The sequence below is a fragment of the Myotis daubentonii genome, chromosome 1 (assembly GCF_963259705.1).
Source record: "Myotis daubentonii chromosome 1, mMyoDau2.1, whole genome shotgun sequence".
NCBI lineage: Eukaryota > Metazoa > Chordata > Mammalia > Chiroptera > Vespertilionidae > Myotis > Myotis daubentonii.
This window is the reverse complement of record NC_081840.1, coordinates 46,243,882-46,261,232: the sequence shown is the minus strand read 5'-3', so window position 1 is coordinate 46,261,232 and position 17,351 is coordinate 46,243,882. Positions and strand designations below refer to the sequence as shown.

At 37.9% G+C, this 17,351-nt stretch overlaps 1 protein-coding gene across 3 annotated transcripts in view; it reads left to right on the top strand.

Annotated features, from left to right (window-relative positions):
- Positions 1-17,351, top strand: part of TRIP4 (thyroid hormone receptor interactor 4) — a 70,940-nt gene that overhangs the window by 31,250 nt on the left and 22,339 nt on the right. For all 3 annotated transcript variants that reach the window (XM_059698641.1, XM_059698649.1, XM_059698657.1), the window contains exons 7-10: positions 691-906; positions 6,750-6,876; positions 11,880-12,067; positions 15,739-15,863. In XM_059698641.1, the coding sequence (XP_059554624.1) occupies positions 691-906; positions 6,750-6,876; positions 11,880-12,067; positions 15,739-15,863 (656 nt within the window). The remainder of the gene's footprint in view (positions 1-690; positions 907-6,749; positions 6,877-11,879; positions 12,068-15,738; positions 15,864-17,351) is intronic.

Below are 17,351 nucleotides of genomic sequence, written 5' to 3'. Positions count from 1 at the left end.
TTTCTTTTCTTTTTTTTTTTTTTTAAAATATATTTTACAGAGAAGAAGGGAGAGAGATAGAGAGTTAGGAACATCGATGAGAAACATCGATCAGCTGCCCCCTGCACATCTCCCACTGGGGACGTGCCCGCAACCCAGGTACATGCCCCTGAACGGAATCGAACCCGGGACCCTTCAGTCCGCAGGCCGACGCTCTATCCACTGAGCCAAACCGGTCTCGGCAGAACACCAGTTTCTAAGGAAGGGAAAGGGTAGCAGTTGGGCCTAACAAGAATAGACTAAGTCCCAGTTATAGAGGGACTATCATATTAAATAAGTAAGTTGCCAAGACATGAACTCAGCTGCAGCAAAACCAGGCAGAAGCCCAGATTTCAGAAGATGAGGACTAGAGTACTGTATTAAGGGAGCTAGGACAGTGGTGCAGTGTCTTTTCCTGGCTGACGATGAGATTAGTTTTAGGAGCTGAGCTGAGCTGAGCTGAGCTTGCAATGGAGATAATTAATATGCAGAAGCTAGGAACCAGGCAGAGGTTGACCTGGTTTTAGAACATTCTTGGACCTCCATATTTGAGATAATAACCTTTAGAACAGCATAAGAGTTAGCTACCTTGAAGCAGTTTCCCAGTAATCAAGTTCCTATTTGTCAATAGGTGACCTAATTGCCATGTGTTGTTGTTTTTCTTTTTCTTAGTATTCGAAGGACCCAAGTAATTGATGATGAATCAGATTACTTTGCCAGTGATTCTAACCAGTGGTTATCCAAAATTGAGCGGGAAACTTTGCAGAAGCGAGAGGAGGAGCTCAGAGAATTTCGACATGCCTCTCGGCTTTCTAAGAAGATCACCATTGACTTTGCAGGCAGGAAGATCGTGGAAGATGAAAATCCACTAGCCGAGTATCATAGCAAGTAAGTGGGTAGCAGCAGAAAAGGTCTGAAAGGAGGGGATGGTTTGATTGTAAAAGATTTACCACATCTAATGGATCTGTTATTTTTGTTGATTTAAAAAAATAATATATTCATTTGGAATAGAAACATGTAAGAGTAGCTAAGAAAATTTTGAAAATGAACAGGGAGGGAAACTTGTCTTACTAGATAATTACAGTAGTTTTATTAAAAAAAAAACTTTATTTATTTATTTTTTTTAATTAAATCTTTATTGTTCAGCTTATTACATTTGTTCCTCTCCCCCCCCCCCCAATAACTCCCCTCCTCCCAGTTCCCGCCCCACTCTCCGCCCTCACTCCCCACCCACTGTCCTCATCCATAGGTGCACGATTTTTGTCCAGTCTCTTCCCGAATCTCCCACACCCCTTTCCCCCCCAAGAATAGTCCATTCCCTTTCTATGTCCCTGATTCTATTATAATCACCAGTTCATTCTGTTCATCAGATTATTTATTCACTTGATCTTAGATTCACTTGTTGATAGATGCATATTTGTTGTTCATAATTTGTATCTTTACCTTTTTCTTCCTCTTCCTCTTCTTAAAGGATACCTTTCAGCATTTCATATAATCCTGGTTTGGTGGTGATGAACTCCTTTAGCTTTTCCTTATCTGTGAAGCTCTTTATCTGACCTTCAATTCTGAATGATAGCTTTGCTGGATAAAGTAATCTTGGTTGTAGGTTCTTGGTATTCATCACTTTGAATATTTCTTGCCACTCCCTTCTGGCCTGCAAAGTTTCTGTTGAGAAATCAGCTGACAGTCGTATGGGTATTCCCTTGTAGGTAACTGAGTTACTTTCTCTTGCTGTTTTTAAGATTCTCTCTTTATCTTTTGCTGGAAACATGTAAGAGTAGCTAAGAAAATTTTGAAAATGAACAGGGAGGGAAACTTGTCTTACTAGATAATTACAGTAGTTTTATTAAAAAAAAAACTTTAAAAAAAATTAGATACAGTTTGGGCACAGGAATAAGTAATGAATTAATAGACTCCAGAAGGAAACCTGTGTGTCTGTATTGTATGTGTATATGTGCATGGGTGTGTGTTTATATGTGTGTAAATTTAATATTTGATAAAGGTAATATTTCTAAATAGTAAGGAAAGGATTTAATATATGATGAGATGATTGGCCACCAGCTTAGAAAATATCTATAGTAGATCTCTACCTCAAATCATTCTGTGGCCCTAGCTGGTTTGGTTCAGTGGATAGAGCATTGGCCTGCAGACTGAATGGTCCTGGGTTTGATTCTGGTCAAGGGCACATGCCTGGGTTGCAGGCTCAATCCCTACTGGGGAGCTTGCAGGAGGCAGCTGACCGATGATTCTCTCTCATCATTGATGTTTCTACCTCTATCTCTCCCTTTCCCTTCTCTGAAATCAATAAAAATATTTTTAAAAAAGATAACTCATGACCTTTAACCCTTTGCGGTCCAATTTTATTTTTGGAATTCAAACTGTCTGGTCCAAATTAATTGACGGGATTGAATGTTGAACTTTTTAATGTTCTTATTGCTCGACGTTGGACCTGCTCCTAGCACCTGGTCTGTCGAGTCAGCCTCGAGGTTGGACTGAAAAGGGTTAAAAAAAATCTTCTGTGATAGTTTGACTAAAGAGTTAAATGTAAAAGAAATAAAAGAATTAGAAACAGATATAGACATATAGGAGGATATGGTTATTGTTTTGGTGTGATTAATCTCTTTCTAAGTAGGATCCAAAACCCAGAAGTCAAAAGACATAAAGTATATTTAAAATAAAGTAAAAAAAATAACAAACTTAGAGGAAATATTTTCAACATTTAACCAAGACTAACATCCATCTCTATATATAAAAGCCAAGTGACCGGAACAACTGGTCTCTATGATGCACACTGTAGCCGGCCAACTGGCCCAAGCGAGTGTGTGTGTGTGTGTGTGTGTGTGTGTGTGTGTGTGTGTGGCCCCACCCCACAGCCAGCCCCAGCAGGATTGGGGGCGGGGCCGGCCAGCCACCCTCCTGTGGCCCCCCCGCCAGCCCCGCCCCAAATCCCCCCCCCCCATCAGCCCCCATCAGGACAGGCCGGCCGGACCCCACCTGTGCATGAATTTGTGCACCGGGCCTCTAGTAATATATAAATAGGCCTTCTGCAAATTAAGAGAAAAAGACCACATCCTGGTCACTGTGGCTCAGTTGGTTGGGCATCATCCGGTGCACCAGGAGGTTGCCGGTTTGATTCCTGGTCAAGTGTATATACCCAGGTTGTGGGCTCCATCCTTGGTAGGGTGTGTGCAGGAGACAGCACATCCATGTTACACTCTCACACTGATGTTTCTCTCTCTCTCACCCTCTCCTTCTCCCTCTCTCTCTAAAAATCAATAAAAATGTATTTTTAAAAATCCAGTAGAAAAATGGGCAAAGGCTAAGAATAGGCAATTTACAGGTGAAGAAATAAAAATAGTCATTAAATGTTTGAAAAGATACTCAACTTGTTATCAAAGAAATGCAAATTTTTAGCCATAGCTGGTTTGGTTCAGTGAATAGAGCCTTGGCCCACAGACTGAAGGGTTCCAGGTTTGATTCTGATCAAGGGCATGTACCTCAGTTGCAGGCTCGATCCCCAGCCCTGGTTGGGGTGCATGTAAGAGGCAACCAATCGATGTGTCTCTCTCACATTGATGTTTCTCTCTGTCTCTCCCCCTCCCTTCCACTCTCTCTAAAAAAAATCAATGGAAAAATATCTTCAGTGAGGATTAACCAAAATAAAGAAGTACATATTTTTAAACATATGTACCATTAAATTGGTTGAAATAAAATATATATAATATTGCATAATTTGTGATGTAAGAAAATAGGTGTGCTCTTTCACTGTGGATGGGATTATGAAAATGGTACAGCCTCTTTAAGGTGTAAAGCTTAGTGATCAGGCAGTCATATACCATACAATTAGATGCCTTTTTAGGAGATAAACAGGTGCAAACACAAGCAGGACTAGACTGCGGTGCCTACTGTCCCCTTCGTTCACATGAGCATGAACAGTGACCAGTGTGAACTACACAGCAAAGGGCCTGTCTCTAATTCTGAACTGTGTGTGTGTAAAATCACACATACAACTGCACAGAAGGAGGAGCATAGGATCCCCCCCAAAATAAAAAAAAAAAATGGTACAGTCTCAATATCAAGAGTGAACTGTAATATACACTATGGATTTTGGGTGATAATGATGTCTCAGTCTAGACTGATTAATTGTTACAAATGTACCACTTTATTGAAGGATGTTTGATAATGGTTGAAGCTCTGCATGTGTGGGGACAAGGGAGTATGAGTGTAAGGGAAATCTCTACACCTTACATTCAGTTGTGCTGTGAAACTAAAACTGCTCTAAAAAATAAAGTCTATTGGAAAAAAAAATTGCCATTATGGCTACTTAGCGTTGAGAAGAGATACGCATGTTGGCTCTAACAAAAAGAAAGCACATAGAGATCTTGCCCTTTTTTTGTTTGTTTTGAAAATGATACCTCTCTCTCTCTCTCTCTCTCTCTCCCTCTCTCTCTCTCTCTCTCTCTCTCACACACACACACACACACACACACACACACACACACACAAATGGATATTAGTGAACAGAGAAGTGTTTTTCACAAGGCCAAGTCCGTGGCTTTTCTCTTTCATACCTGGCAACTCCATGATCAACTTTTTCTAAACAAAGGAAATTCTGCCACTAGTTTCAAAATAATTATTTGTTTGCATCTATTATGTATATGATACACAGATATAAAGAAAAAAATAAAATTACTTCTGGGTGATGGGTTTAAGAATTCTTTTTCCTTCTGTTAATTTGTATTTTCTAGTTTTTCCATAATAAAAATTGATTGCTTTTACAATAAAAATTATTTTATATCTCATAAGAAAGGATTCAGCCTTTTAGAAGGGAAACTGGACAGTATCTCAAAATTTAAATGGTGCATACTTTTTGACTTATCAGCTGCACACCAGATATCAAATGCTAGTTTCTTTATTTGCTTCTCAACAGTTTAAAAAATTATTTGCCATTCTTGCCCTAGCTGGTTTGGCTCAGTGGATAGTGTCAACCTGTGGACTGAAGGATCCTGGGTTTGATTTTGATCAAAGGCACATGCCTGGGTTGCAGGCTCAACCCCCAGTGGCGGGTGTGCAGGAGGCAGCCCATCAATGATTCTCTCTCATCATTGATGTTTCTATCTCGCTCTTCCTCTCTCTTCCTTTCTGAAATCGATAAAAATATATTTTAAAAAAATTATTTGTCATTCTGCCCCAGCCAGGTGGCTCAGTTGGTTGGAGCATCATCCTGTACACTAAAACCTTGTGGGTTCGATTCCTGTTCAGGGCACATACATAGATTGCAGGTTTAATCCCCAGTCAGGGTGCATACGGTAGGCAACCGATCCATATTTCTCTCTCACATTCCTCTCTCTCTCTCTCTCTTAAAACATTAAAAAAACATAATCTCAGGTGAGGATTTTTTAAAAATTGCCATTCTGACACATGAAAAATGGCATTTCATCATTTTATTCACATTTCGAACATTCTAAAAATGTATTCATTAGCTATTTGTATTATTTCTTTTATACATTATGGAGTTCTAGATATACCAGTACTTACCACTGTACTATGTCTTAAATCTATTTCTCTTCCTCAGATCCTACTGTCCCTGGCTTATTTTAAACTCACCTCTTCCTTCAAATTCTTGTACTATTTTGTTTTGTTTTAAGTTTCATGCCTTTGTTTTTGCCTTTCCCTTGGTTTGGAAATCCCTCCCGCAAATTTTTGCCTCTCAAATATCTACCTCTCTCTCAACCTGCTTAAGTACAGCACATGGGATGATAGGATAATAACCACCAAAAGGATTTTGCCTCATAGTATTAATTACATCCTCCCATGTTTTATTCATCATCTTTATAGCTGTCTTAAACCTGCCACTTAGATTCAAAGCTTTCTTAAAAGGAGGAGCCATGTCTTCTACAACCTTTTAAGTTGCCTTCCATATAACAGGTTCCTAACAAGTAACTCTTTAGTTGTATTCAAGGTCAGGTTCAGTCTTTCCTACTGGTAGAAGCTTATCATTTTGTGTGTCTCAGAATCATCATCATCCTACATTTGTCAAACATTCAGCAGGGACATGGAGTAAAGCAGCAATTAATGTAGTGCTATAGAGTAGAGTAAGATACAGTCCCTGCAGGACCTATGATCTCTTACTATCCAATAGAATTAGTTCCACCAGTGAACATTATCACATAGGTTTAGAGCCAAGTAGTCATAGCAAACACGATCATAGGATGTATCCAATGACTAAATAGTAGGTGCTATAGGACTTCAGAGAAAGGAGGAAGCAGTTTTGTGTGGAGCCAGTAGAGGGCCTCATAAGAACTTCTGGGCCTTGAAGCAAGGCTAGAATTCGTATCATCATGGAGGAATGGAGAGAGGGACTCCTGAGTGAGCAGAGGAGTAATTGAATGTGTTGAGTAAATAGGCTGCCATAGAATACTATTCTGTGGGCCAGATTGTTTCTAGGCAACTTTTCTAATCCTTGCATTTTTAATAAACTCATTAGACAGATAAATGATTATAGTGGGCCCTACCTATTTTCTTAGCATTCTGGAACTTTTACTAACTCATTCCTTAGGGTTGTTGGAGTAAAGAGAAGGAAATTTGGGTGGGGGAAAGCGGTTATCTATGAACCCCTCTTTGAATTTTAAAATTTATTACTGTAAAAGGCTTTTTTTATTGGTGGTAAGTAAGGATGTTCTGAACATAGAATATTACCAATTATTGCATCCTTTGGTTTGTTATCACAGACTAGATGAGACAATACAGGCCATTGCCAGTGGAACCTTGAACCAATCACTGACCAAATTGGATAGATCTTCTGAAGAGCCTTTGGGAATTCTGGTGAATCCGAACCTGTACCAATCCCCTCCCCAGGTTAGTGGATCTTTGCTCTAATTGATAATGAGAGAAGTTTGGGCCCAGACATGTCTCCTTTCAAGTGTGCCTCTTTAATAGGCTTTAAATACCAATCTGCTTTCTCAGCATACCCACCAACCTTATTCTCTGGTTCAATTCATTCCAGTCTTTCTGCAGCACTTCTGACAAGTTGACCTGTATTATCTTCTGAGTATTTTCAAAGAGAAGGTTTGTTAAGTACTATAAAGATTTAGATAATTCCATGGTCCTTTTGTTAGTGTTTTTTTCTGTATATTTTATAGAATATAGGTAGTCCCATAGAGTGATGTTTTAAATTAATACATTAATTCACATATTCATTGTCATCATTTATTTTTCTATCAAATACATTGAGCACCTGTTTTGTACAAGCATAGTAGACATAACTTCTATCTTTAACCCTTTTCGGTTGAACGTGGAGGCTGACTCAACAGACCAGGCGCTAGGAGCAGGTCCAACGTTGAGCTGAGGTCTAGTGAAACAGATAACTTCAACATTCAATTCCGTCAATTAATTTGGACCAGACTGTTTGAATTCCAAAAATAAAATTGGACTGCAAAGAGTTAAAGAACTCAGAGACAAATAGGGGAAAAGATTATATATGCAACTTTAAGACTAATGGAGATATAAATAAAGTACAGTGGAAATCCAGAGGAGGGAAAGACTACTTCCAGTTGAGGGGATTAAAAGAGGCTTTTTATAGGGAAGCTGCCATTCATTACAAGTAAATATCCAAGAAAATGGATGTTTGGGGATGATGGGAAAAAAGCATTCCAGGCAGAATGAACTGTCGGAATAAGGCATGGGTACACAATAGCATGGGAGATATATATGGAATACTGAATTTAAGCAACCTAGATAGTACTCATAAAAAGCATTATCGTGAGAAATAGACTAGGGTTAGGTAGGTAAAATCAGAGCTTAAATGTTTAGCTAGGAAGTTTTCACATTTTTATTTTGTAAATTAATGTGAGCCATAGAAGGTTCTTAAACCGAGAGTTGCATTCAAAGCAGTGCTGCAGACAGCTTAACTGGAAATATTTGTTCATCAGCACTGTATATGTGCTAGGTTTTTTTGCTAGGTGCTGGGAAATTAAGAGATAAAGGCCCAACTCCAGTCCTTAAGGACTTCAAATTTAGTGGGAAGATGTGTTTGAATACAAATAATTACCATTAATTAAGGTAATTGCTATGATAGACACATGTCATAGGTACAATAGGACTTTAGGAGAGAGTTCATACGCCCACTCAAGGAGTCACGAAACAAATAGTGTTTAAGGGGATGTAAGGGATGAATAGGAATTTTCAAGCAGACAGATCTGGGAAGGGAATTCCAGGTAGAAGATACAACATGTACAGAGGCTCAACAGTTTGAGAGCTTTGGAGAACCACAAGTAATTAAGTATTGTTTGAAGTTAAAATGGACTAGTAGGTGTATTAGTTTCCTAAGGCAGCCATGGCAAAGTAACACAACTGGTTGGCTTAAGACAACAGAAATCTATTATCTCTCAGTTCTCAACATTGAAATTAAGACGTTAGCAGTGCCGTACTCCCTCTAAAGCAGTGGCTCTCAACCTGTAGGTCGCGACCCGTTTGGCGGTCGAACGATCCTTTCACAGGGGTCGCCTAAGACCATCCTGAATATCAAATATTTACATTACAATTCATAACAGTAGCAACATTACAGTTATGAAGTAGCAATGAAAATAATTTTATGGTTGGGTCACAACATGAGGAGCTGTATTTAAAGGGCCAGAAGGTTGAGAACCACTGCTCTAAAGGCTCTCCTGGAGAATGCTTTCTTGCCTCCTTCAGCTTCTGGTGCCTGTAAGGCAGCCCTTGATTTGTAGCTTGTCATTCTAGTCTCTGCATCTGTCTGCATATGGCCTTCTTTCCTGTGTATCTTTTTAAAAAATATATATTAAAGCCGGGGACAGTGAAACAAGAAAGGGTTGGGGAAATGAGCCTAGTCTGGTCTGCTTTGGCTTACTAGGAAGTCAGAGAAAAAGGGGCCTTGGGGACAGGGCCAGGGGGTTAGCCCTGGACGAACTGCCACTGCCCATTGCTACTTGGTTGGGGTGGGGCCCCTTAGAGTTTAGGAAATTACCTGTTGGGGGAAGGAAAAGGGGAGGGGCAGAGAGAAGTTGAGGGTATGCTCCCTGGAGGAAGAGCTTGCCTCCTGTGTGTCTTTGTTTTTATGTGTTCTCCCCCTTTATAAGGACACCAGTCATTAGATTTCAGGTCCACCCTAATCCAGTATGACCTTAACTCATTTACATCTACAGAGATTCTATTTCCAAGTAAGGTTCTGGTGGATGTAAATTTGGAGGGGATACTACTTAAGCCAGTACAGTAGGCAGCATCTTATTATGAAAGCCTTTATGTCTCATGCTAAGGAGTTTGGTTTTATCCTAAAGTAGACAAAGAAGAGGCCTTGAAGGATTTTAGCTGAAGATTGACTTAACATCCATGCCTATGTAGAGAATGGATTGGAGGGAGGAATAAGACTAGAAGCCGGGAAATAGCTAAAAAGATTATTGTAGTAACTCAGTGGGGAGATTCTGAGGGCTTAAATTAGTGTTGTAGCACTAGGAGGGCAGTAGACAGTTTCTTAAAGGCTAAAAAGGTAGATGAGACCACTTAACAGGGCTCAATAGTAATATTAAAAGGTAATAAGAGATTAATTTAGCAAAATGACTGAGAGAATAGAGAAACAAGTAATATAAACAAGAACTGTAATAGAGAAGAACAGAATGTGGGCCTCAGAATTGTTCAAATATTAACATAATTATGAAATTACTTATTTCCCCTGTAATGGATTAGTTCTTCCTCTATGTTCCTACTGAAGAGTTTATATCCCTGTGTAGTATTTACTCAATTCTGCCTTATATGTTATATAGGTGGGTTTTTTTTTTCAGGTTCTGTGTGCATTCTTTTTTTCTTCTTTATTGATTATGGTATTACATATGTAATACCCATTGCCCCCCCCCCCCCACTCATGCCCTCACCCCCCTGGTATCTGTGTCCATTGGTTAGCCTTATATGCATGCATACAAGTCTTTTGGTTGATCTCATCTCCTTACCCCGCCCTCCCCTACCTTCCCTCTGAGGTTTGACGGTCTGATTGATGCTTCTCTGTCTCTGGATCTGTTTTTGTTCATCAGTTTATGTTGTTTATTATATTCCATAAATGAGTGAGATCATATGATATTTATCTGACTGGCTTATTTTGCTTAGCATAATGCTCTCCAGTTCCATCCATGCTGTTGCAAATGATAAGAATTCCTTCTTTTGTACAGCAGCGTAGTATTCCATTGTGTAGATGTACCACAGGTTTTTAATCCACTCATCTGCTGATGAGCACTTAGGCTGTTTCCAAATCTTAGCTATTGTAATTGCGCTATGAACATAGAGGTGCATATATCCTTTCTGATTGGTGTTTCTAGTTTCTTGGGATATATTCCTAGCAGTGGGATCACTGGGTCAAATGGGAGCTCCATTTTTAGTTTTGTTTTTTTAAAAATATATTTTATTGATTTTTTACAGAGAGGAAGGGAGAGGGATAGAGAGTTAGAAACATCAATCAGCCGCCTCCTGCACACTCCCTCCTGGGGATGTGCCCGCAACCAAGGTACATGCCCTTGACCGGAATCGAACCTGGGACCCTTGAGTCTGCAGGCTGACACTCTATCCACTGAGCCAAACCGGCCAGGGCCATTTTTAGTTTTTTGAGGAACTCCATACTGTTCTCTACAGTGACTGCACTAGTCTGCATTCCCACCAGCAGTGCACGAGGGTTCCTTTCTTCTCCGCATCCTTGCCAGCACTTGTCAGTTGTTGATTTGTTGATGATAGCCATTCTGACAGGTGTGAGATGGTACCACATTGTTGTTTTGATTTGCATCTCTCTGCCTTATATTTTGGATAGTTATTTATGTGTCTGTCTTCTATTAGGATTGTAACTTCCTTGAGTGCAAGAACCATGATCTTTTTAATATTTTTTATGTTGCTGCTTTATGCGTTTTCATATAGTTAAGTACTTGAATGTTTCTGTGATTTTTTTTTAATATAAAAAGTTGATTGGACTTATAAAATTTTATTGCGGAAAGATTCTTAGGGATTTATTTAGTCCAACCCCATTATTTTACAGTAAAGTGACACCTTTAGGGGTTAAATGATTGCTTAGAGTTTCTAGACTACCACTCTAGCATTTTTCCCCATCTATAAATTACTAAGTAAAAAGTCAAAAAATTAAAATAACTAACCTAACCTCACCATCCTAATAAAGCCTCTTTTTTCCCCCTTAAATTTTGGAGCACTCAGTCTTCTTGCTCTGGATGGAAGAAACACTAACCTTTGTCTCTGACTGAACTACTGTCAGGACTCTTCAGGCTCCTGTAATTACCTGTACCCTATAATTTCTATTCTCTTTACATGATGGATGCCTCATTTCTGTAGTGCTCCATCCTCTCCTTTAGGGGCCAGTTCTTTAATGCAGGGTAAGAGAATAATATTTTTTGCATCCAGTCATCAGAACGACTGCCCCTGACAAGATCTGTTTGGCTTTATCATGGTAACAGCACGTGAAGAATGTACAGATCAAAACGTTAAATCTTCATTGGGCTGATTTATTTATGTTGGGAAACATAATGTATCCAATATAGATTATTAATAAGTATAAAATGGAAATAATTACAGACCAGTTATTTGGTGTGATAGTTGTACTGTTGCTGGAATTAGGAAGCTTTGTGTGGCGATTTCAACATTCTAATTATCCTTTAAGATGGAACCTTGTTATCATACCTGGGCTTCTACTGAATTTGTACCTTCTCTAGCTCTTTTGTCCTTGTTTCAAAGATGGGATAAATTTTTCTAAGAATATGTTCCCACTATTATTTCATTATTAGCATTCATCTCAGTTTTTAGATCTACTCCGGGTTCTTTCCTTTTCAGAACTGTATGTTGTTTTTTCCCCCGTGTAGTGGATAGACCAGACAGGTGCAGCCACGCAGAAGAAGGCTTTCCATTCAGCAGGATCAGAACCAGAGTTCAACTCATATCGGCACCAGTTGCGAATCCAGGACGAAGAATTTCAGGAAGGCTTTGATGGTGGCTGGTGCCTTTCTATGCATCAGCCCTGGGCTTCTCTGCTTGTCAGGGGGATTAAAAGGTAAGAACAGAAATGAATCTTGACAGTGAGAGATTTTACAGTGACATTAAGTTGATTTAGAGTTATGGATTAGAATTTATTTTCCCCAATCTAGTGATGATTTATAATATTCGTTGGTACATAAAACTTGAAGCAATATATTCATGTTACTGACTTGATAATAGTTTTTATTTTTTATTTTTTTTACTGAATAGCTTTAAAAAACTGAGGTTAAAATGGCTAAGGATTTTAGTCATAACAAACAATAGAATACCAGTTTTTTTTTAATCTTTGTAGGAAGTCTATTTATAAAACTTCTCTTGGTGCTGCCTTTGTAATAAGGCACTCAACTTTTTAATGGTTTGATCCTATTTGAAATTCAAGGTTTTTAATATTTATTAATTTTTTAAGACATTAGCTTATTTGGTTTTGTTTTTCTTTCATTCATCTGACTATCTATCATCCAGCTAATCTATCTATCTGAGTAACCATATTGAGAAACTATTTTACCACAGATTCCTTTAACTACAAAAAGTGGAAGAAGTAGTAAGGAATAGAAGAAGTATAATAGAGTAGAGTTGTTGTACCTGTTAGTGGTGATAGTTATAGCTTATAATTCCATGGTTTCATATGTTTCTTCTCAATTCAATTTTTAAAAATAGTTCGGTTTTTTTCTTTTATAAATGTAAATAAAAAATTGGAAAATACAGAAAAGTAGCTAGAAAAAAAAGATCACCTATAATCCCATCACCTAGAAACAGCTACTGTTAGCATTTTGGAGTGTTTATGTTCTTTTTCCTATGCAAATTATATAGTGAGGCCATAATATGTATTTATGCTTGTGTTTTTCTTCTTTCACTTTTCATTACAACATTTATTTTTCCTTTTTTATCCAGTTTTATTAAGATAAAATTGACATTTGCCCTGGCCGGTATGACTCAGTTGGTTGATTCACAGCAGGGCACATTCTCGGGTTGCAGGCTTGATCCCCAGTAGGGACGCGCAGGAAACAGCTGATCAATGATGCTTTCTCATCAATGTTTCTCTCTCTCTCTTCCTCTTCCTTCCTCCCTTTCTAAAAAAAAAAAAAAAAAAAAAAAAAAAATCAATAAAAACATTACAAAAGGGTAAAATTGACATACAACATTGTATTTGTTTAAGGTATACAACATAATGATTTGATATACATATATATATTGCAAAATGATTGTTGCAATTAGTTTAGTTAACATCATCACCACAGTTACACACTTTTTGTTTTTGTGATGGCAATTTTTAAGATCTATTCTCTTAGCAGCTTTCAAATATATATAATAAAATATTGTTAACTATAGTCACCATTTTGTACATTATATCCCCAGAAGTTTCTTATAACTTGAAGTTTTTAACTTTTAACTACTTTGCCCATTTCCTTCTGGCAACCACCAATCTGTTTTCTGTGTCTATGAGTTTGGTTTTTTTCACATTCTGTATATAAGTGAGATCATACAATATTTGTCTTTCTCTGTCTATCTTATTTTATTTCACTTAGCAAAATGCCTTCATTGTCTATCCATGTTGTTGCAAATGTCAGGATCTTCTTTATTTTTATTTATCATTTTAAAAAATATATATTTTATTGATTTTTTTACAGAGAGGAAGGGCGAGGGATAGAGAGTTAGAAACATCAATGAGAGAGAAACATTGATCAGCTGTCTCCTGCACACCCCCTACTGGGGATGTGCCTGCAACCAAGGTACATGCTCTTGACTGGAATTGAACCCGGGACCCTTCAGTCCACAGGTCAACGCTCCACCCACTGAGCCAAACCGGTCAGGGCAGGATCTAATTTATTTTTTATGGCTGTGACTAATAGATCATTATATATATAAATATATATATCACATCTTCTTTTTTTTTTTTTTTTGATTAAGATATTACAATGTGTCCTTATCCCCACGTTACCCCCGTCACATCTTCTTTATCCATTCATTCATCAATCCATGTCTTGGCTATTGTGACTAATTCTGCAGCGAATATGGGAGTACAGATATCTCTTCCTTCTTATTTTATCAGTTAGAATTTCATATGCCTGGCAGTGTCCTAACTCATAACGGGATAATACTTTGTATTTAAATAACATTTTACCAATTTTTAAGAGGTAGCTTTATTAAATAGATTGGGCCAGTATTACTACAATCTTGGACAAATGAGGGCACTTAGGCAGGCAAAGGTAAAGCAGCTTGCTTTGAATTGCAAAGTTAGTTACTAGTGGCAGGAATGGTACTAGAGGTCAGGTGTCAAAGTGCTTTTTCCACTCTCACTGTGTAAGAGTAATTTTTCTACTTTCCTGAAAGAAAATTAGTTATCAATATTTAGGAACAATCATTAGTGCTTTGGTGTTTTCATGATGAACTGTGACTTTTCTCCTTCATTAAGGTGCATTACCGTTTCCCCCCTCCTCTTGAAGATGAGGCTATCCTGCTTTGTCTATCTGTTTCATAGTCCAGGTGTGTAGTGCTGTTAGAGCAGGTGTGTAGCACTCTGCTACTGCTCCAGGGCAGCCAGGCCTACAGGTGTCTGTTTCCTCATTCGTTCTCTGCAATTAGGTGCCTTCCCTTTTTAAAGTAGAAAACTAGACAGCTTGTTCTCTGCTGAGGGAATCAGAATGTTTACATTTCTCTCATCCTATTTTGGATCTATTTATTCAGATTTTCTCACTGCAAAGAACAGGATGAGCAGCATCCAACCCACAATCACTAATCCCACAGAAATAACGTGGGTGGTTTTGCTATACTTGTGAGGTCATTTCCCCAGTAGCCCTTAAGGTTATTTGGTATAGAGGGAAGAAATATTGATTCATTCCTCATTTACTGAGTACCTATTTTGTGCCCAGCAGTCTTCCAATTCATCTACATTGGAAAACTAAGGATATGAGAACATCTCTGTTTCCTATTCTAAGAATAGCATCATAGGGGTATATCATCTAGGTACTTTATTTTATTGGTGTGAATTAAAAGAGAAACATATTTTTGTAATCCTTGGAGTAATGAAATTTTCTGGAATGCATTCTGTTACTCCATTTAAAGATTCTTTCAAACTAATGAACAGCTTATTTAATTACCTGCAAAGAACATAACCTTTTATAAAATACTTGGAAAATATAAATAAATGTGGTGGCAATTTAAAGGGTAAAGATTATAAACATTTTTATTTATTTAAATCATATTAAATAATAATTATAAAAGTAACTATTCTTGAGGAATTACATGTGGGTGAGAATTTTTCTGTCAAGTTAGAGAACAATTAGCAAATCTTTCAGGGAAAAGGTTAGCCTTTGACTCAGAGAAAGGCAAAGATTTCCATTTTTATGGGACAACTTGAATACCTTGAAAATAGAAGATTTGGATTATAAAAGTCCCAAGGCTAATGAAAGCCCCTAGTCTGAGTTATAGAGATCATATTTTTAAAAAATAGAAGCTGAGAGAGATGAATTGTTCTTGTTCTGATAATAGGAATAACTGGGGAAAAGGAACACAGTTCATACTCATGTGAAGAGTATTGTGGGAGAATTGTTTTTCACAAAAAATACTTCTCTTGCTGAGGTATCATCTACAGATCTCTTTGTTTAACTGGATAATTTGTTGTATATTATGAGACCCTCCAGGACACTAGAATTTAGATTCTTCCTACTAAATTTATACTTGTTTAAGGGTGGAGGGCAGAAGCTGGTACACTCCTCACAGAGGACGGCTTTGGATAGCAGCCACAGCCAAAAGACCCTCCCCTCAAGAAGTCTCAGAACTCCAGACTACATATCGTGTTCTTCGTGGGAAAGGTAACCACCATATATTCTCCTTTTAGTCTTACTTTATTGAGAGAAGTCATTGACTTTCACTTCTTCTTCCTTTTTACTTCTTCCTATGAATTTTTTTTTTTTTGGCTAAAAGTATGAAAGTGACTTTAAACTTTGTGTATTTGCTTGTTTAGTGGCAAGTCATAGATAGCTGTCGAAAGCATTAATTTGCCAAATAGGGCAAATAAAAATTTTAGTTCCCAATACCAGAAATTAACCAATTAGTCTTACTTTGTTTTGTTTGTTTTTAATCTTCACCTGAGGATATGTTTTCATTTATTCCAGAGAGAGGAAGGGAAAGAGAGAAAGGAAATATCAATGTGAGAGAGAAACATTAATTGGTTGCCTCCTATTCACACCCTGACAGGGGATATAACCTGAAACCTAAGTATTTGCCCTGACCAGGAATCAAACCCGAAACCTTTCGGTGTATGTGTTGACAGTCCAACTGAGCCACACTGGCCAGGGCAGTCTTAGTTTTATGTGAGAAAATTTTATTTATATATATAATAAATCATAGTAAATATATATGACTGCTGTAAACTATGGGATCTTTAGATTGGGAAGAACCACAAATAAAAATTTTTATCCGGAGTGACCCAAATAGACATCTGCTATTGGATTTGGACAGATCAAGGTTGGTTGACTTAAGCAGTGTATTTTGGCAATCACCCTCAGCACACTAAATTTGGATCTTAAAATACACTTCTCACCCTTGGGTGTCTTGTTTTCCTTCCTTTTATTCAGATCATACAGTTCTTTTTAAGATAGAATGAGAGGATAATTACAGACACACCTATAAAAGGTTTTTTCTTTATTTGTTTTTAAAGACTTTTTATTGATTTTTAGAGAGAGAAAGGGAGAGGGGAAGAGAGAGAAATATTGATGTGAGAGCAATATTGATCGGTTGCCTCCTACACATTCCCACTAGGGATTGAGCCTGCAACCAGGGCATGTGCCCTGACCAAGAATCGAACTGGCAATCTTTTCAGTGCACAGACAACACCCAACCAACTGAGCCACACTGACCAGGGCAACACCTATAGAAGTTTTTAAAAATCCAAGCTCAGTGGATAGAGCGTTGGCCTGAGGACTGAAGGGTCCCGGGTTAGATTTCAGTCAAGGGTACATGCCCGAGTTGTAGGCTCGATCCCCAGTGGGGGAGGAGACAGCCAATCAAGATGATTTTCTCTCATCATTGATGTTTCTGTCTCTCCCTCTCCCTCTCTGAAATCAATAAAATATATACATATATATGTATATATATAAAAGAAATCAAAAGTACATGTTTCTATAAAAATGTTTTTCTGTTTTGACTTATATAACAGGCTTGTTTTAAATTTGTGTGTTCTGACATTCTTAATTTAAAAAAAAAATATTTATGGGTTTTCTCTTGACACCTGTAGCTTGTTTCCAAAACCCATCATCACTAAACACCAGTCTGATCCAGTTGATTGTAGTGGAATTGAT